Source organism: Pimephales promelas, chromosome 23, assembly GCF_988280905.1.
Source record: "Pimephales promelas chromosome 23, fPimPro1.hap1.1, whole genome shotgun sequence".
NCBI classification, from domain to species: domain Eukaryota; kingdom Metazoa; phylum Chordata; class Actinopteri; order Cypriniformes; family Leuciscidae; genus Pimephales; species Pimephales promelas.
Genome location: NC_142791.1, coordinates 28,179,523 through 28,201,315, shown reverse-complemented (window position 1 = coordinate 28,201,315; position 21,793 = coordinate 28,179,523). Strand labels below are relative to the sequence as shown.

The window sequence follows — 21,793 nt, the reverse complement described above, 5'->3', positions numbered from 1 at the left end:
TGCGTGTGAGGCGCAGAGGCTCCAACCACCGACGCCTCAGAGAAATACACCTCAATGCCTCATCCTCACCTCACAGAAACCAGCAAATAATACACCACCACCACCATATAACCCTTCATTAAATATGCTCTGGACCTCAAATTAATAACAGAAGTACACATTTATCAACCAGATGTGGTGGACGCAATTAAAAAGTGTTCAAAAGTTTACACAAACAAAAAAAGTACGTTTTCGAACTGGTGGTGGCGCTATAGAGTATGTCGTAGATACTTCAAAGTTGGTCGGATTGCTATTCAGGACCAACTCCATCTCTGTACCAAATTTCATTATTTTCCGATGTATGGTTAATGCCACAGACTCCCATTCGGGAAAAATACTAATAAATTAATTTAATAATTACAAGCACAGTCAGTGATTGGCTCCAAATTACGCCATCAAAAACAATGTGATGTAACATAAAAATGTAACATAAAAACCCTAAACTCACTTTTCACCACAAACTAATGGGCAGGAATGCAATTTTATAATCTAAAAATCTATAAAATATGCTAAACCAGTCTGTGACCCAAACCTTTTCATAGAAGCAAAATGATAAAAAATGCACTTAAAATATGATTACCCCCTAAAATAAAATATACAATTTTGCACTGTTTTCCATCTCTAAATCTCTGAAACACACCTGGAATTTAAGAATTTACCTGGAAACATATAATTAAATACTGTATAAAACATCTATTTTCATGTAACCGTAAAAAAAAATATTACGAATTATTAACTGCTTATCACATTCCTTATCACAATATTCCTGCTCTTAACGTCAAAAAACAGGTGGTTTAAAAATATCAAAAGAAAGGTTATACCTGACATTACAACGAAACTACAAAAGTCAAATATATAAAACACAATTTAGTCACAAACTTGAAATGAAATCACATCAATATAAAAAAATACACCTTTATGACTCTAACATATCAAACATAGATTGATATTTCTATATGAAAGCTTTGGCTTTTGTGCTGCTCTGCAGATCTGACTCTTCAGGATTCATCCAAAGCCATTTGCGACCGCAGGAGCTTCTGCTTCACTGCCGACATCAGACCGCACAATCCCGGAGTTGCGTTATTTACACTCTCCTGTGAGACTTGCAGGAGATCCCCAAAAAGTCCTGTTCACTACGGAAACTCGTTTCAGTCACGGAAAAAAAATGTAAAAGATAATCGCAAATTTTGATCTCACAATTCTGACTTTTTTTATTCGCAATTGCGAGTTTATAAATCTCAATTCTGACCTTTTCTCACAATAAGGAGTTTATCTCACAAACCTGAATTTTTCCTCACAAATCTGATTTTTTTCCTCTCAATTCTGACTTTTTTTCTCACAATTATGAATTTTTTCCCCTCGCAATTGACTTTTTTCCTTGCAAATCTGACTCTTTTTCCCGCACAAATCTGATATTTGTTCCTCGCAATCCAGACTCTCACAAATCTGACTTTTTTCTTCGCAAATCTGACTTTTTTTCCCCTCGCAATTGACTTGTGACTTTGTTTTTCATCACAATTGACTTTTTTCCTTGCAAATCTGACTTTTTTCCCTCAAAAATCTGACTTTATTCCCTTGCAATTGACTTTTTTCTTCGCAAATCTGACTTTTTTCTTCTCAATTCTGACTTTTTTCCCTCATAAATCTGATATTTGTTCCTCGCAATCCAGACTCTCACAAATCTGACTTTTTTCTTCGCAAATCTGACTTTATTCCCTTGCAAATTGACTTTTTTCTTTGCAAATGTGACTTTGTTTTTCATCACAATTGACTTTTTTCCTTGCAAATCTGACTTTTTTCCCTTGCAATTGACTTTTTTCTTCGCAAATCTGACTTTTTTTTCCTCGCAAATCTGCCTTTTTTCCCACACAAATCTGACTTTATTCCCTCGCAATTGACTTTTTTCTTTGCAAATGTGACTATTTCCTCGCAAATCTGACTTTTTTCCCCTCACAATTTACATTTTACTTACAAATCTGACTTTTTTCCCCTCGCAAATCTGACTTTATTCCCCCCCAATTGACTTTTTTCTTCGCAAATCTGACTTTTTTTCCTCGCAAATTTGACTTTTTTCCTCACAATTGACTTTTTTCTTTGCAAATCTGACTTTTTTTCCCTCGCAAATTTGACTTTTTTTCCTCACAATGTACTTTTTTACTTGCAAATCTGATGTTTGTTCCTTGCAATTCTGACTTTTCTCTCACAATTCTGACCTTTTCTCGCAAATGTTTTTTTTTTCTATTGCGATTGCAAGTTTATACCTCAATTTTTTTTCCTCGCAATTTAGATTTTTCTCATAATTGTGAATTTCTCACAATTATGACTTTTTTTCCTCACAGTTGTGAGTTTATTTCTCTTTATTCTGAGAATATATTAGCCTATACTTGGAACTATTTTTAGAACTATATATTTATGGTTGTAGTTATTCTCCTCTAAGTGACATAATTCACAAGCCTTTCACTCACATTTATTTTGCTCAGTGTAATGGATTTGAGTTTCTCTTTTTGGTCAAGTTAGGTTTTTGTTAATGCTGTTTTTAAACATGCAATCTTCTGGCAAATTCAGTCATTACCGGAAGGAGGAGAGCGTTGCTGAGATCCATTTCACAGTGACTGAACATAATCTGCTCTGAAACGGGAGCACAGGACGTGTGGTGGCCGTGGTGGGATGCTTCGGGATCTGGGAAACCAAAGGATCCCGCAAACGACACTCATTATTAAGGCATTTATATTAGTGATGTCAATGTGTTCAGAGGCTCAATGTGTTCTGTTATTTTAGGTATTTTGAAACAGTTTTTATTTTTGATAGTTTTACTTTTTAATATAGCTAATTCCCTTTAATAATTTTAGTGCTTAAAATGAATCAATCACACTACGAGACTTTGATAAGAACAGTGTTTTTATTATTCATCCCGTCTCATAATAATGCATTACAGGAAACTACAACATCAAGAATGAGAATAAAGATGCAATTGAACCACCAACCCATTTTAGCTTAAAAACAAGAGCTAAAGATTATAAAACAGAAATAAGAAGAAAAAAAAAGAAATATGTTTCTCTATATTAATCATAATTTGAGCACAAATAAAGTTGTAATCAAGGCACTTAGACGATCAGATATCCCACAAACCGTACACAGACAGATGCAGCACAGAAATATCACATAAAACATTAAATATCACCGTTCTGTGCCGTGAATAAGTGCAGAGCCCCTGGAAAGCCCCAGAAATCATCATCATGGCTCCTGCCTCAATAAATATACCTGCATAAATAGAGCTGTGTGTGTGTGTGTGTGTGTGTGTGGAGCTTTACACCAGTGCAGTCGTGTGAGAAGCTGAACTATATATCCTCAGAGTCACAGAAGTGCTCTTTACACACCTGTGTAACGCTGGACAAACACATCCACAACGCAACACTGAAGCTGAAATACTGCAGTTAACACAGATCTGATCTCAAGCTGCATGAGGACCTCCAAAAACATCTGAAACAACTGATTCTTATTCAGTGCAAATATAGAAACATTCCTAAATCAAGATTACTGGAGAAGCTATTAAGCATTGCTTTCAAAAAAGTTCAAAGTAAAGCTATTTTAAGGCATGAAGAAATATTTTTCAAAGAATGTGTCCGAACAGATATCTGCTTTCCCCGTGAATGAGTGACTTTTCTGACTTTGTTTTGAATGTTTTAAGCGCAAACTCACTTTTGATGCATTTTTCATAAAACGAGACCTCAGTCATTTTACTTCTCAATGTACAATGTCTTCATTTATGAATGTTTAGATATTTGAACAAATACTTTTTTTTTGCAGTGTACACTATTTAAATCAACATTCTATAAACTGCAGTAAATGTGTGTCCTTTTTTGTTGTTGAGGAAAATCAAGGCAAATATTTCTCTTAGCAAAAACATTCACATACTAAAATAAACCTGGCGCTCGTAAAAGATGACGTCCAGCCTCGATTTGACTCCAGCGCTCAGAACTGGACCGTGTGAGCGTGTTTCTTGCATAAGGGCTTGTCTTTCTTGGAGAAGAAGGTCTGACCCTCTAGACTCGTGCTGCACACCTACAGGACGAGAGACACAGAGACAGACAGAGAGAGAGAGAGAGAGAAATCAGGACTCAAAAGCAGTCACACATCATTAGATATACTGAAAGAGTGCAAATATATATAAAAGACCAACATTTTCACCAACATTTGTGTTTGTACCCGGGACATTTCCATATCCAATCAAAGCAGTACGAGAGATCAGATCATTGCATTCACGAGTAAATTCAAACATTTCCTCCTTAAAACTGCAGTGAACCAAAGACAGTCTCAAACACACACTTTAAATCGCTGGTGTTTCTGACGTCACAAACCACCTTGTAACCAATCAGATCAACCAGTCAACCAGTGGATCCCTGAGTGAGTGAGTGGACAAATAACGGCACACTTGTTTATTTGCATTGAAGCAATAGTGAATATTACAGTATTTGGTGAACAGAAACACTGTAACGGTCACCAGGTGGAGTGCCCTTGAGAGTCACCAGAGGGCACTCCACACCAGATGTTCATGTTTCCCTCACAACTACATTTCCCAGAACTCACTGCCCGGACTCATCACTGATCACATTCACCTGTACCTCATTCACTGATTGCATTCACCTGTGTCTCATCCTGTTAGTGTGTCTATATATACCTTGTGTTCACATTCAGTGTTTGCGAAGTCTTGTTGTACTGTTTGTCTGCATTTCTGAGCATTTTCTGTGTTTGTTTTCTGGTTTTTTTTGACTTTTGGATTGTTCTTGGATTTTGATTATTGCTGCCTGCCCTGACCTCTGCCTGCTTCTTGGATTCCCATTGTGTATTCTCCATTGTCCTGTCTGCTGATTCTCGACCCTGCCTGTACGACTATTCTTATATTAAAGCTGCATTTGGATCTACATCTCCCAGTCTCGGAGCAGTTCATAACAGAATACTTCGCCGCACCAAGATCCAGCAGTGTTACCAAAATGAATCCAGCAGCCCAAATTATGCGTCTCCGCCAAGGAAATCAAACGATTGAGCGTTATGTGATGGACTTTTTGGACCTTGCTCATCTGACTTGCATGGACAAGGTTTGCTTAATGATATTTTTTCGTGGAGGATTATCTGAGCCGCTAAGCTTCCTTATGCCATTGCATGACCCTAGCTGGACTCTAAAACAGAAGACTTCGCCACACCGAGATCCAGCAACAACCGACCAACAAATGAATCCAGCAGCACAAATCCGGGAGTTTGCTGGTCAGATCGCGGCCTTGGCCCTGGATAGCCGTGATCTGTTCCAGTATACCTGGGGGTTTGTTCCTCTCGCTGCCTCCTGCTCTCTCGGTGATGAGGCTATTAAGCTGTGTTACCAGCTAGGGGCTAAGGAGGTCAACCCGAGGGAGCTCCCCAATCTCTCGGGTCTGAACTGGAGAGAGGCTGTCTCCGTTTGTGAAGAGAGTTTCATTCCAAAGCCTCATCACGTCTCAGCAGAGCTTCCAGAGCCTCGTCACGTCTCAGCAGAGCTTCCACAGCCCGCGCTCACCGTCAGCCCTGCCGAGCCCCCGCTCACCTTCCAGCCAGAGACCGTACAGCCAGAGACCGTCAAACCAGAGTCTCGTCCCGCCGAGACAGCCCAGCCAGAGTCTCGTCCCGCCGAGACAGCCCAGCCAGTGTCTCGTCCCGCCGAGACAGCCCAGCCAGAGTCTCGTCCCGCCGAGACAGCCCAGCCAAAGTCTCGTCCCGCCGAGACAGCCCAGCCAGTGTCTCGTCCCGCCGAGACAGCCCAGCCAAAGTCTCGTCCCGCCGAGACAGCCCAGCCAGAGTCTCGTCCCGCCGAGACAGCCCAGCCAGAGTCTCGTCCCGCCGAGACAGCCCAGCCAGAGTCTCGTCCCGCCGAGACAGCCCAGCCAGAGTCTCGTCCCGCCGAGACAGCCCAGCCAGAGTCTCGTCCCGCCGAGACAGCCCAGCCAGAGTCTCGTCCCGCCGAGACAGCCCAGCCAGAGTCTCGTCCCGCCGAGACAGCCCAGCCAGAGTCTCGTCCCGCCGAGACAGCCCAGCCAGAGTCTCGTCCCGCCGAGACAGCCCAGCCAGAGTCTCGTCCCGCCGAGACAGCCCAGCCAGAGTCTCGTCCCGCCGAGACAGCCCAGCCAGAGTCTCGTCCCGCCGAGACAGCCCAGCCAGAGTCTCGTCCCGCCGAGAAAGCCCAGCCAGAGTTCCATGTCAGCCCTGCCGAGTCTGAGCCTGTTCACGTCACTTCTGCCGAGACAGAGACGCTTCACGTCACTTCTGCCGAGCCAGAGACGCTTCACGTCACTTCTGCCGAGCCAGTGTCTATGGACAAGATGGCCGACTCAGAGACTCTTCAATGTACTTCTGCAAATTCAGAGATTGTTCACGTCACTTCTGCCGAGCCAGAGACGCTCCACGTCACTTCTGCCGAGCCAGAGACGCTCCACGTCACTTCTGCCGAGCCAGAGACGCTCCACGTCACTTCTGCCGAGCCAGAGACGCTCCACGTCACTTCTGCCAAGCCAGTGTCTAAAGACAAGATGGCCGCCTCCAAGCCAGTGTCTACGGACAAGATGGCCGCCTCCAAGCCAGTGTCTACGGACAAGATGGCCGCCTCCATGCCAGTGTCTACGGACAAGATGGCCGCCTCCAAGCCAGTGTCTACGGACAAGATGGCCGCCTCCAAGCCAGTGTCTACTGCCAAGATGGCCGCCTCCATGCCAGTGTCTCCGGACAAGATGGCCGCCTCCAAGCCAGTGTCTCCGGACAAGATGGCCGACCCAGTGTCTCCGGACAAGATGGCCGACCCAGTGTCTCCGGACAAGATGGCCGACCCAGTGTCTCCGGACAAGATGGCCGACCCAGTGTCTCCGGACAAGATGGCCGACCCAGTGTCTCCGGACAAGATGGCCGACCCAGTGTCTGTTCCTGAGTTTGTTTCTGTGTTTGTGACAATTTCTGTTCTAGTGTCTGTTCCTGAGCCGGTGTCTGTTCCTGAGCTGGTGTCTGGTCCCGAGCCGGTGTCTGGTCCTGAGAGGGCATCACCGCCCAGGCCGCCCGAGGGGTCTTCACCGCCGTGGCCGCCCGAGGGGTCTTCACCGCCGTGGCCGCCCGAGGGGTCTTCACCGCCGTGGCCGCCCGAGGAGCCTGCTCCGCCCTGGCCGCCTGCACAGCCTGGTCTTCCGTCCTAGTTTCCAGGCCCTATTCTGCTCCACAGGCCTGGCCCTCCATCCCTCCCCCGGATCCGCCTCCGCTCCACCTCCCTCCTGAACTGTTTTTGGAGCGTCTGGAAGCCGCTCTTTGGGGGGGGGCTATGTAACGGTCACCAGGTGGAGTGCCCTTGAGAGTCACCAGAGGGCACTCCACACCAGATGTTCATGTTTCCCTCACAACTACATTTCCCAGAACTCACTGCCCGGACTCATCACTGATCACATTCACCTGTACCTCATTCACTGATTGCATTCACCTGTGTCTCATCCTGTTAGTGTGTCTATATATACCTTGTGTTCACATTCAGTGTTTGCGAAGTCTTGTTGTACTGTTTGTCTGCATTTCTGAGCATTTTCTGTGTTTGTTTTCTGGTTTTTTTTGACTTTTGGATTGTTCTTGGATTTTGATTATTGCTGCCTGCCCTGACCTCTGCCTGCTTCTTGGATTCCCATTGTGTATTCTCCATTGTCCTGTCTGCTGATTCTCGACCCTGCCTGTACGACTATTCTTATATTAAAGCTGCATTTGGATCTACATCTCCCAGTCTCGGAGCAGTTCATAACAAACACATTATTTCCAACATCCTAATGTTTGATGCTCTTTGTCTTGTATTCTCTATTGATCATATTTTTGGTGAAAATGATGAGGATGATGAAGAAAGGGAGATGATGGATGACAGGATTTTCTTTGAATATATATATATATATATATATATATATATATATCACTATATAGAAAGAAAAATGCACCAAAATTCTGAAATCTTTGAAGATATCACTGAACGTTTATTTAATTTATTTAGAAGTTAATTTATTATTTTAATTTAATTTCATTTTTTTTTTAAATTAGGCAAATCTGATATTATGTTAATGTCCAATCTGTTATTGAACAGTCGATACGGTTGTTTAATGCTTCTCTAACAGCAGAACACGAGCCGGGTTTAAAGCCCAGTTGTGCCGGCGGGGCATGTTGTCACACTGCGTTACAATGAGCCCATATTACAACTATGATGCTCTATTCTATATTTTTATGAATTCTATCAATAAAACATGAGAAAAAGGCAAATAAAGACAGTCAATGTTCAGAAATTATTCGTTATTATTATTATTATATTTTGAACTATGCTGTATAGCTGTTTTTCAGTGTTCGTTGTTAAACTCAAACTTATTTTTAATTAAAAAATGCGATTAATTTATGTGAAAAAGTGAACTGTATTTTATTGAGAAAATATTTGAGTTTGTCTTGTATATTTTATTGATCAGGTCATGTTATAGTGGGCATGTTGTCACAGTTAAAAAAAGAAAAATATACTCTGAACCCGAAGTAGATTTACACAAACTGAGAAAGTCAAATAGCGTTAGGTTTCCCAAGGTAAAAAAGACGTACTGTTAAATGTATTAAAAATGCATTTGTATTGCACTAAAAACATACTCAAGTATAGTTTTAATACATTTAATAGTATGTCTTTTTCACATATTATATAATATATATATAAGCTGTGATGTGGTTAATCTGGTTTATATTTTGTCTAGTAGAAGTTCTGAATGGCCGGTAACTTCATTTATTAGCCAAATTGGCTGGTGAGAGAAAAAGTTCAAACCCTGCTTTAGAAGTGTGTATTCCTGGTGTTTCTGCACACACACACGTACCGCACACACGAAGCAGGTGTCGTGCCAGGTGAACCCCAGCGCATCCAGGAACTTGTCCCCGGCTTCGATGGGAAAGTCACACCCGTGACAGCCGGTGCCGAAGAGGGTGTAGTAATCTAAAGCAGCCGAACACACAACAGATTCAGTCATCCGCTCACTGTCTACAGGACACCACTCAAACACACACTATATCAGTACACACACTTTCAGGTATTGCTTTTTAATACTTGAATATTAAATGTACAAAAGTAATGATCGACATTTAGTTTTATTTAGAGTTGGACAAGTTATAAACCCTGAAATGTATCAAACATAATATACACTCAAAAACAACCTCATGCACCCATAGACAGTGTAAGAAATGGACAGAGCGATCTAGTTAGTTAAATAAATCCTCTGTGCCGCGAAGGTTTTCTATTTTTTATCATTTCGATTGAATTATTGGCAATGGCGCCCCTGCTTGCTGAGAAGGAGCCGTTCACAGAAGAGATGTCAAGGGGGTCTCCTGATTAGTTCATGTATCGCGTCTTTTGTGCGCTTGAGGTCGTTCTTTCAAATAGGCGATTAGGCGCACGGAGGCGCGCTCATAAACTTTTCAGCACGTGCACCCAAACACTTGGGTGTTTTTCTCCTCTCCATAAATAAACCTTTTAGCAGATCCATAGCAAGCGTATTTCTGTGGTGGAAATACATTCGCTACTAAAACTTCTCTGTCGTTGCGGAGAGCGCAGTGCATGGTTGTATTATAGCAACGACAGCCATGGGGAAATCTCTCCGAATTTTACTATTAATAATAAAAGATAAGCTACTGTGCATTATACATGTCAGGAACGTATCTTTATTGACTCATTCTTTTTATATCGAGATGATTGAATGCTGAAATATGAGGTTTATCATTTTATAAAACCTTTTTTTGTGTTAACCTAAGTTTAGGTAAGAAGACAAATCTTTAAATGTTATTAACTCGGTGAATTGATTTCATTGTGTATAAGGCTTTTTGAACAAGATTCTGTGTATGTGATCATGTTGGTCACTATATTCATGAAATAAAATTTTCATAATGATCAACTAAAATCAACTTTAATTATGTGTTTTTTTATAGTAGCCTATAATATGCAAATTAATGTTCTATTTTCAAAATAATCTCTGATTCTGTCCTTTTCTCTGACATTTTAAGAGTGACATATAGGCCTACAAAAGCTATTTTAGGTCTATAACAGTTTGGATAGTTGTTAATATGAGAGCTGTTCGAAATTATTTAAGAGATAAGTATTGTGTTACTACATAAGTATCTCTCTGACCCTTTCACTTTTAAAAACTCCATTTCGTGACAAAGTATAGTTTAACAAGTCATCACTAAAAGTGTGCCATGCATATAATTCCAGGCAGTAACCAATGCGCTAATGGTTATCCTCCCTGTAAAGTTAGATTAATCTAGCAAAATAACTGGATTCTGTTAACTGTGTCTTTCACAGTGTTGGGTGTAACTAATTACTAAGTAATTAGTTACTGTAATTTAATGACTTTTCCCTTGAAAATGTAAAGTAAGGGATTACTCTTCATTTATCAGTAATTTAATTACAGTTACTTCTGATGTAATTGAGGTAAATACTGTGTATAGATCAATCCGATCTCACAGCGATTCGTACGCATTTTATGAGGTGTCTAAATATGATGACCACACTCGTACAAATTCGTATGAATTATTGTAAAATATGTATGAAAAAAGTGTAAAATGTCATGAGATCAGACATAAAACAATAGTGGGTTTAACATCAATGTATTGTCTGATGTTAAAAAGTATGTTTTTATAATGTAACCTTCTCCACCTTGGTCAGTTTAAGGATAATTCATGCAATTTTATATTTATTTGAAAGAATTAAAACAGATTCATGTCTATCCTTCTATTATTCAGCTGGTTGAGATTGAAATGGGATTTTGAAAGTAATTAGTAATAAAAATTAAATACTTTTTAGAGAGAGTAATTAGTACAGTAATCTAATTACACTGTTGAAGAGGTAATTAGTAACTAGTAATTAATTACTTTTTTAGAGTAACTTACCCAACACTGGTCTTTTAAATGAACGGTATGTGATTTTATTGTTGGGTTGTTGTTTTTTTTGGTCTCGCCCTGGGTGTAATTCAAAGTAGAACCTCCACTGGTAACGGACGAGTTTGTGGGTAACAGACGGGTTTGTGGGTAACTGTTACGTGGGTGTATTGAACTATTAGTGTGTGTGTGTTATGGTTTTGATATGTTCGGTCCTTGTCTTTTGGGTGATTTGAAACGAGCTGAACTAGATTAAGGGCCGTAACAGTAACGCTCACCAGTCTCGCAGTATGGTTGCCCGTCCTCCATGTGGAAGGTGTTGTTGCGGATCGGCTGCTGGCAGGAGGCGCACAGAAAGCACTGCACATGCCAGGTCTGCTTCAGGGCGTTGATGACCTCCTGTTGGCAGATGAAAACAGCACATTAAACTCTCTGTGAAACAACGACTACAACTGCTCCAGCTCTGTTTAGTTCTCATATAATGGCAGATCAATATTATTGTTGAATATAAAAAATATCCAGGACAAAATGTTTTCTCTCATCAAGCGGTTCTGAAGCCCACTAAAGCCACTGCGACACAGCCAGTGCTAATTGTCACACATCTGAGCGGCCGCTGCCAGCTTTACCAGACCTTATGATCCCGATTAAAGCTCGTTCCCACAGTCCCACACTCCCAGAGAGAGCAGAGGAGGGGGAGGCTGGGAATGATGAAGGAATGAAGCTTTACAGGGAAAGACTGACGGAGGTCAGAATAGACAGAACGAGGAGAGGAGAAGTGGACAAATGTCACTTGTGATGAACCGCCTGCTAACAAACTCAAGCAAAACTACTCAAACTATTTGCAGGTATTCTTTACCTGTTACAGTGAGCTGGTTGTGATAAACGCTTTCATATTTTGCACATATATAGATTTTTTTTTTTTTTTTACAATGATGAACTGTTAAATGTTAAAATAATATATTTAATAAATGTGTGTGATCTGAAATAATATACAATATAGATTTCAGGTTTTATATAATATTTATGTTTTATATATATATTAATATTATAATTATATTAAATATTAAAAATATAATTATTTTATATATATATATAATATTAATATTATAATTTATATAATATATATTATATATACACACACACATACATATATAAATTGTATTTTAAGTAAGTTTATAAACACACACACACACACATATATATATACATACATACACAGTATATGTGAGTGTGTGATTTGAAATATATACGTTTTATTTAATATTTACATCTTCCTATGTATCTAATATTTCAAACATAATATTGAATTTTTTTTAAGTAATTTACATATCTTAAAATGTAATATATATATAATAAATATTTTGTTTATTACAGCGGAGTTACAGTCACAGTCACACAGTTTGAGAAATCATCCCTAAACCTGTAGGACGACACACACCCTGAACTTTTAAACATATGTGTGAGCAACAGTAGACCGGAGCGCTGCAGACTCACCCCGAGCACCTTCTGCTGGCAGCGTGCGCAGGTCGGGGCCAGAAACTGCTCGTAACAGCTCTCGCAGTAAACGCTCCCGCGCTCCTCCACGAAGCCCACGTCCGCCAGCGAGCGGTGGCAGTGGGAACAGATGAACTCCTCGTTGTGCCACGATTTGCCCATGGCCACCAGGAACGGACCCCTGCAAAACACCAGACGCTTACTCAACAGCAGACAGGACCAGTAATGGCTCCACTGCCTTCAGCGGCCAATCACACGGGGTTATTACAGCTGAACACTGCTACAAACGCTAACTGAAATAAATATTAAATAAAAATGAGATAAATATGTATCTGTGTGTGTATAAATGACATGCTGTATTAGCTTTATTCTATGATTACTATATATATATTTTTTTTTTTCTTTTTTAGAAAAGCCTTTCTAGGGACCCGAGATGCGAATTAGCTTATGCTATACTCTCGATGTGCAACACATATTTTCCAGTTTTCAACTGGAATCATGTTTTTTTACTGTCCCAATAAACGTATAAATAAAATTAAATACAAACTATTTTTCAGCTACATTTCTCATTTTAATTTAGTGCAATTTAATACTACACTAATAAATACTGCTTATACTAAAATAACTACAATAAATATAGAGAAATTATTTATAAAACTATACAGGCATTTAAAAACATGACAAAACTTCTAAATCTAAATTAAAAAGGTTATTCAAAATATTATTAAAAACATTAATCATTGACTACTATAAAGCTAGTTCTGAATTTTTTAACACTTTATAATAAGGTTTAATTTTTTAACATTATCATGAACTAATAATAAATAATAGTAATACAGCATTTATTAATCTTAGTTCATGTTGATTTTAACATTTACTGATACATTATCAACATCAAAAGTTGTAACCGTTAATATTATTTATTGAACCTGAACTAACCATCAATGAACAGTTGTATTTTAGTTAGGCATGACAAATTATTCTTTCAAGGAAAAAAACATTTAAATATGTAATTTTGGTGATTAAAGATGAGTTTTAAGAGATAAAGGGAGGACTTTAAATAAGAGATCATTTATTGTCAACAAAACTTTATGTAAAACAATCAAGCAGCTCCAAATAAAGCAGAAAGATGGTGTGGTGTGTGAAAGCTGTCTCCTGAATGTTGATACAATAAATCATTCACTCAGTCACAGATGAGCTCATCTGATTAATAATCAGACTCCAGTCTCATTTCATCAGCTCAAAACACTGGAGAATCATGTGGATACTTTATACGTTTTCTGAAATTCACACTTGATAAGCCCTTTGTGGAAAATAATACACACTTTACAGTTTAAAATGATCAAGAATACATTTGCTTGAGTATTATTTTCTATTATTTATTTTTCTGTTTGAGTGACTTGATGTGACTTGATTGTAAATTAGCATTCAAAAGTTTGTGGTCAGTAAGTTATGCTCACAAACGCAGCATTAATGAAAATAGATTAAAAACAGTGAAAATTATTAGAATGTAAAGTAAATGTTCTCTATATAGTGAATATCTAGTAAGTAAAGTGTAATTTATTCCTGTATTTTCAGCATCATTACTCCAGTCTTCAGAGTCACATGATCCTTCAGAAATCACTCTAATATGAGGATCTGATGCTCAAGACACATTTATGATGATTATCAGTGTTCAAAACAGTTCATCATATTTGTGTGGAAACTGTGATACATTTTATTTTTCTGGATTCTTTGATGATTAGAAAGTTCAAAAGAGCAGCATTTATTTAAAACATTATAAATGTCTTTCCTTATCAATTTAATGTGTTTCTTTACCCCAAGCGTTTGATCACTAGTGTTACATTTTGTTAAAAATGTTGTAAGCTTGAAAGAGACTTAAGAAAACATGTTTTGGAGAGATCAAATGTTGTAATTCATGGTGTGAAGCAGCTCTGAGTTAAAGATGACAATAGCAACTTCATTTCTAGAGCACAATTAAAACAACACAAGTTGACCAATGTGTCACAGAACACAAAAAGAGAAATATAATATGCTAACACTTTACAATAAGGTTCATTAGTTAACAAGAACTAAAAATAACAATACTTCTTCAGCATTTACACTGTAAAAAACATTGTTGGTTTAACTTAAAAAAGTAAGTAACCTGGTTGCCTTAAAATTTTAAGTTCATTGAACTGGAAAAAGTGAGTTAATACAATGAAGGAGATTAATTTAACCATCAGAAACTCAAAAATGTTATATGTTATCTGAACTAAATAAATTATTTAAGTTGATTTGACAAAAGAAACAAATGTTGTGATTACTACACTGTAAAAAAATATTGTTGGTTTAACTTAACTTTGTTGATTGAACTTTTTAACTTAAGTTGATTGAACTGGAAAAAGTGAGTTAATACAATGAAGTAGATCAATTTAACCATCAGAAACTCAAAATAATAAGTTATCTCAACTAAATAAATTATTATAAAGTTGATTTGACAAAAGAAAATTTGTTGTGATAACAAATCTTGAAAATATTTTTTACAGTGTAGTAATCTTAGTTAATATTAATTTTCTAATACATTATCAAAATCAGAGGTTGTGTTAGTGAACATTATTTAAATGCACTGTGAACTAACATGAACAGCAGTATATTTATGAACGTACATTAACAAAGATTAATAAATACAATAACAAATGTTGGTAACACTATTTTATATGTAAGGTCACTGTTACATATATTGCACGCCCTCAAACAAATCCTAACCCTACCTTAACCCTATGTAATTAATATAACTCATCACTTAAATATATAACAATGACACTGTAAAATAAAGTGTAACCCAAACGTTTTGCTGATTGTTAGTGCACAATAACTAATGAAGCTTATTGTAAAGTGTTACCAATAAATGGTCATGGATTAATGCTATTGAACAGATGTGTGGTGAGGAGCTCGGACTCCTTCAGCTCGACCCGAGCGTCGGATCCGTTACACAGACTGCCAGACTCCTGCCGAAACACCCGTGACATCCAAGCTTAAAGTCTCCGCTTTCTGCATTTGATATCGCCGCTGTCTGTTGTTTTCCCTCCCAGCTAATCATCCGATTTGTAACCCGCATCCCCGCTGCCGTCCTCACGTTACCCTGACCCGATCGACATCGACTCGGCTGTTCAACAGTGTCAGGACAGACAAACCGGGAAATCAAACATTCTTAGAGCAGAGAATCTCTGTGATTCATTCCAGTGAATTATTAATGGGATATATGTCATAAACTAAATGTGCAGAATATGTCGTCCTTTTTTCCTATCAGTGAAATGCAAAGGAAAAAAGAAAATGATCATGAGGACGAATGCAGCAACTGAAACGGGATCTTGTCATACTGTAGATATTCCTGTTATAACGTCACGTTAAAAGTACCAAGCGTTACGTTACTCTCGTGATGTCTGAAAATAAAGCATTTAGGAAAATTGACAGCTCAAAGTGATGGATCAGCTTTATTTGTAAGGCAATATTATGATCAGAAATTATTTTCTTCAGTCTTTTTGAATGGAAGTTCCCCCATTAATTCAATAATTAATGGGGGAGGTCAATAATTCAAAACGCAGCAAGCTCGTCAGGTGGATAAAAATGAACAAATTATGATGTTAACTTGAGAGACGAGAGATAAATCATCAAAAGACTATAAAGTCACATTTCACGGTAAAACGCAACGAACGTGCGTCACAAATAACAAGGTCACATGAGACACAGCCATCGTTTAACCGTATACACCAGCGTTTCCCCACTCGAGGTGGGGCGTGACAAACGGGAGAAAATGTGGTAATTTTGTGCCCATCTCTATTAATTCCTTTATTTATTGAGCATAAACTCAAAACAAAACGACAACACATTTAAATGTAAACCTTACTTTTTACACGTAAGTTTAAAAGTTTTTAGAGGCGCCCGTTATTTAGATCGTCTTCCTTTATGGTTTCCATGGAGACGCGTCATTTCTTGTCACACCGCAGCCACAATAGCGCCGAATGACTGATTATCTGCTTTTATTTCACAAATTTGTTGGCTGTCGCAGGAAATATCTGATATTCCGATTGTCAGATATGAGCAGGTGGATGTGTTTTGTTTAACACCTTAGTTGAGCTATACGCGATGGGTGTTAGTTGATACCGCATTTTAGGCTACGTCCACATTAATCCGGACAGATTTGAAAACGGGGTTTTCGTTTAAAAACGCTCTCCGTCCACACTGGCGTTTTCAGGCGTTTTCCGACGTTTCAGTGTGGATGAGAAACTTCTAAATTCACTTTACTGCGCATGCGTGAAACTTGAGATGGGAAAATAAATAATAATGTTATCGCACAATAACAGGATAATTTTATTTGGCAAAATATCTCACCATCACGGATGCGTCCAGGTCGCATTCAGTCACCATATGTTTGGTCTAAAACGCAACTGCTCTCCTGTTTTGCCGCAGGACAGCAAATGCGAGTAAGCTACATTATCTGTCATGCAGTGCTGTGCTATGAAGAATAGCACATATTAAGTAGCCTAACATAGAAAGTAACATATTTTAGCAATAATGTAAAAATGAATAACACATAACAGGCACAATACCGATAAACATGAATATCCATTGGTACTACATGGATCACATGACTAAACTTACGTCATCGTTTTGCAATACCTCCGGTTTCACCGTCCACACCACAACGCGAAAACGGCGTTTTCAAATTTATCCACTTTGGAGAGCGTTTTCCAAACGATACGTTTTTGTAGACTTAAAACGGCGTCTCAGTGTGGACGGAAGAGAAAAATATACGTTTTTAAACGAAAACGTATTAGTGTGGACATGGCCTGAATCGGATCTGTTGGATTTAACAAACTTCTCCCGAAATACATGTAAACTGGAAGAAGCATAGAGTAAAACTTACTTAAAAAAAGTTACTTACACGATGTGTATTTGATATTAATAATACGTGTTGTCTAATTATAATGGAAATAATTATTATTTCTGCTTTCATAGACATAAGAGTGTATTTGACAAACTCTAAATGTATTGTTTTTTTAGTAACTTAAGCGAATTTAAATGTCTGAATCTAAAATAAACACTATGTGGATGAAAACACTGAAGAGTGATGTCAAGCGGTGAGCGCTCTCTGTCTCTGGCTCAGAAAATATGTGTAGCCTTGGTTACTACAAACCAGGCTTATTGAAGACACTAAATTAGTCAGTCCCTCCAGGATTTCACGATTTTTTTTGGTGATTTTTGCGATCAAAATGACGGATTTTGTGGTGGTAATTTCCAAAAATTTGTGAAAAAATTTGCGATTTATATATAACATTTACCATAATAGTATTCAGTCCTTCCAGAAAAACGCAGAGTTTTTTTGTGATTGTTGCGGGCAAAAATTTATTGATTACGCGGCCCGTTTTCTTTAAAAATGCGATGGAATATGCGGGATATTTATGCAATTTTATGTGATGAAATTTCAGGAATTTGCAAAAATTGCGGTTTGATGAAAAAGAGAAAAAAAGTGATTCCCCCAACATCCTGTTCTCACTCGGCTACTGTAAGAGTCATTTCTTATTACTTCCTTTGATAAGCAAGCATACTACATCATGGAAAGTGCTGGGAATATTTAATTTCTCATCTTGTTTTATTTCAGACTGTAACGAGTGTAAATAAGGTGTGGCCCCTTTAAGAGCTCTCTGCAGTGTTATATGTGCGCCTCGAACACCCCGTGTGTGCGGGTAATTTCTGGTTGATGCTACTTCTTTTATCTTACGTTGTTTATTAAGTAACGATGTGACGGTAGAACGTGTGACAGACAGTTATACGAGTTCGATTTGTGAGATGTCAATCGCCTCCGTGAGTCTGTCCGGCGTCGCGTAATTGCGTCACTTCATAACGTTCCCATGGAAACAGGGGGAAATGGCTGCTCTTGTGTGAAGCAAACGCAACATTTTTAAACTTTCTGATAAGATACATGTGACTTTTTTGCGACGAAAATGCGAGGATTATGAAATTATGCAAACCCCGCATATTTTGCACGGAAATCGGCAATTTATGCGGCGAAAGTGCGGCGTATTTGAAAAAAAATAAATATGCGGACTTTGGCTGATTTTGCATTGAATTCAGCGATCGCATAATCGCGTTTTTCTGGAGGGACTGATTAGCTAATCACTTAATTATGAACTTTCAAAGTGCACCAGAAATATGAATTTATCTTTAAAACGCACAAACTTTTCTTCCACACCCCCCTAGATGTGCAGATGGTCCACACTACACACAAAATACTGTGGGAAACACAGTGGCTTATACGATAGTCTTCGAAAAATACAAAATACAATTATTATTATAAAAATACCTAAAATATGAACATTATTAGGATTTTACCACCTCATTAACTATTTGATGCTATCAGAGGCAAAATACAAACACATTTGCATTATTATTTGTATCTACTGTCGAGTTTTTGTTTTTAAAATGTCATGTTGATAAAATACAGTTTAACTAAAGCCTAGTTTATTCACACAAGTGTGGGGCACGAACCCTTCCCTACCTTCAAAGTTTGAGAAACACTGGGAACTATATTCTCCGAAGCCGAAGCACTGCTACTCGACCGGACGATCAGTGAATCTGCTAAGTCAGTCACTATTTTTTTCACCTGTATCATCTCAGTGAGTGTTTGTGAGGGTTTACACATGCGCTGTGAAGGGGAGTTTAGCGAAAACGCCTGAAACGCTGATGACGTTGGAGTTAGTTAGCATTAGCTAAAGTCCCTCTGTGGAGAAATGCTGTTCTTTTACACTTTACACTCAAAGAATCCTGAAATAAAATTGCACACATTAATAATAATGGTAAATGTTTCTTGATCATCAGATCCTCATGTTAGAGTGATTCCTGAAGGATCATGTGACTCTGAAGACTGGACACGAGTCTCGTGATGGAGGAGTGTGTGTGTCTGACCTGATGACCATGTTGCAGTGAGCGCACATGGGTGTCCGTGTTCCCGCTGGGATGTGTTCGGCTCTCTGCACCAGCGAGTCGTCCTGGTCACTGGGATGAGCTTGAGGTTTGGGTCGATCGGGTCCCTTCACGGGCCCTTTGCTGACCCGTCCCGTCTGAGGCGCAGGTGCACCTGCTTTAGGAAGCCCTAATAATCAAAGAGAAAGAGATTTCAATCTGCGCGACCCCTCGCTGAACTTCACCCACAACAGCGTCTGTGTTACGCCAGACCCAAACGGGTAATGAGATCGCCCGGTTTTGTGCGCGGCCGTGTAGCGTGACCGAAGGTGATGGAAAGTTCTAGTTAAGATATATGAACTCTACTCTATCTCTTCTCGTCGGACCATCTGCGGACGGGACATCCACACCAAAAACAATGGATCGATTTACTCAGGACGGAGGGGGGAGAAAACAACATTCCCAGAACTGGAGGAGACACCTGGCAAAATAACCCTCCGTTTCAGGGAGTGGAAGGACAAGCCTTGCCTTCTCCGAGAGGTCAGAGGTCAGCGAGGCACAGAGCGGCTCATTCAGACGGTGCTGGAATCAAAGCCGCGGGGTCACAGAGCATGTGCTCCCTTGATTTACGCGTAACGGAGGGAAAACGAGCCGACAGACCCGTGCGAATGAGCCTGTGCTGAAGCTCGACGCTCTCAGGCATCTGGAGGGACAGTTCTTCATATAACTGACCTAATAATGATGCTTTTTCACTCGACTAAAGCATACAAATACCATGTGTTTGCATATAGTAACCCTCTGGGCTTCTTCGTAAATGGGTTACACTTAGCTTCCTCCCGGTCAAAAACGGACGAAGCCTTAAAATTTAACTTTACTTCTTCCCAGGATAACCATTCAAATATATTTTTGTTCTATAATATTTTCTGATTATTATTTAGAATTTTTAGAATTTTTTATGATACTTTGCATTAATTATATAATTTTTATGAGCTATTTTTTCCATTAGAATTAATATACATATTTTTATTTTATATTTTTTTTATTTATTTTTTCAATAAATACAACATTTCACATCAAAATAGAGTGTCAGCTAATAAAAAAAATTAATTCAAGTAGAAGAGCGCCACATAGTGGCTTTAAAAATAGTTACATGTGTGCAATGTCCTGTACAGCCTGTAGGCTGCCTATAGCTTCCTATTCAAATACATTGAAAGGCTTTTTGATTCTTTTTGTTGGTTTAGACATGATTTCTCATGTCTGTGTGCGTGTGTGTGTGAGTGCACATTTGAGCAAGATTTTTTTTCTCATTTATAGATTTTATTTTTCATATTCTACAAATTTGCTGGTGCAGTCTTGCCAGTTTATCTGTGTATGTGTGTGTGTGTGTGTGTGGGGGGGGGGGGGGGGGGGGTCTTATTTGCACTCTTGATGTTCTAGAGTGTCACCCCTTCATTGCTGTACACTTTTTTTCTGCACAGCTGCTGATCTGTAGCTTGTACCACCAAAAGTTTCTCTGAGTTTTCCTATTTTTTCGTATTTCCCATTCATTTCCTATGTCGGTCATTTTTGACCGGGAGGAAGCTAAGTGTGACTTTTTTTTTTACGACCCTTTAACAAATCAGAATCATCTCCTTGATTTTTTTGTGTGTTCATATCGGTAATACAACAAAAGTCACCAAGTTTCAGCCCGATCCGATCAAGCAAAAAAATTAAACATTTCAAAACATAACAGTTTTCGGTCATTTTTGACCGAAGAAGCCCAGAGGGTTAAGGAGTTCACACACTTGTTTCTCTGAAAAACACTTATTTCACGCTGGAATGTGTGTGTTTGTTTTAGTCTGTGATTCTGCACGCTACTAACGTTGATTGTCCATTGCGCTCGTTTCTGATGCGTGTCTCAAACTGGCGACCCGTGTGAGCTTCGAGTCTGAGGAGGCGGGAGAAACAACGATCTCCGGTTTCTGAATTTGGACTGCAGTACCTATTTCGACCACTAGTTGTCATTCTTACAGACTTTGCATTGTATCGCATCCAAAATAAAATGTTAGTAATCGCATAGCAAGTTTTTCTTTACATAATATATGTAATAATTAATTTGCATATGTATAAATACACACATATGCATGTATATATTTAAGAAAATTGTGTAAGGTCTTTAAAAATAAAAATGTGCCTGACTCAATGGGAATTTAACATAGGGGTGTCCTGAATTGTATTATAAGGAAGAACATTTATTAATTTATGATACATTATTCATACACAAAGAAAATTGGTGTCCTTAAAGGTTGGATTTTTCCTCATTTTTTTTAATTAAGGCATTAAGATCAATTTCCAAAAGATGATTTTTTTTATTCCTCTTTTTGGGCAACTTTAGCAAGGGTGTCCTAAC

General features: G+C 38.8%; 1 protein-coding gene across 1 annotated transcript in view; it reads right to left on the bottom strand.

Annotated features, from left to right (window-relative positions):
* Window positions 1-2,919: 2,919 nt before the first annotated feature.
* pdlim5b (PDZ and LIM domain 5b) overlaps window positions 2,920-21,793 on the bottom strand; it is a 135,812-nt gene continuing 116,938 nt past the window's right edge. Inside the window, exons 9-13 of the mRNA XM_039677252.2 lie at window positions 19,408-19,594; window positions 12,460-12,640; window positions 11,244-11,364; window positions 8,916-9,031; window positions 2,920-4,101 (exon numbers count right to left, since the gene is read on the bottom strand). Coding sequence (XP_039533186.2) covers window positions 4,012-4,101; window positions 8,916-9,031; window positions 11,244-11,364; window positions 12,460-12,640; window positions 19,408-19,594 — 695 coding nt within the window. The 3' untranslated portion in view covers window positions 2,920-4,011. The remainder of the gene's footprint in view (window positions 4,102-8,915; window positions 9,032-11,243; window positions 11,365-12,459; window positions 12,641-19,407; window positions 19,595-21,793) is intronic.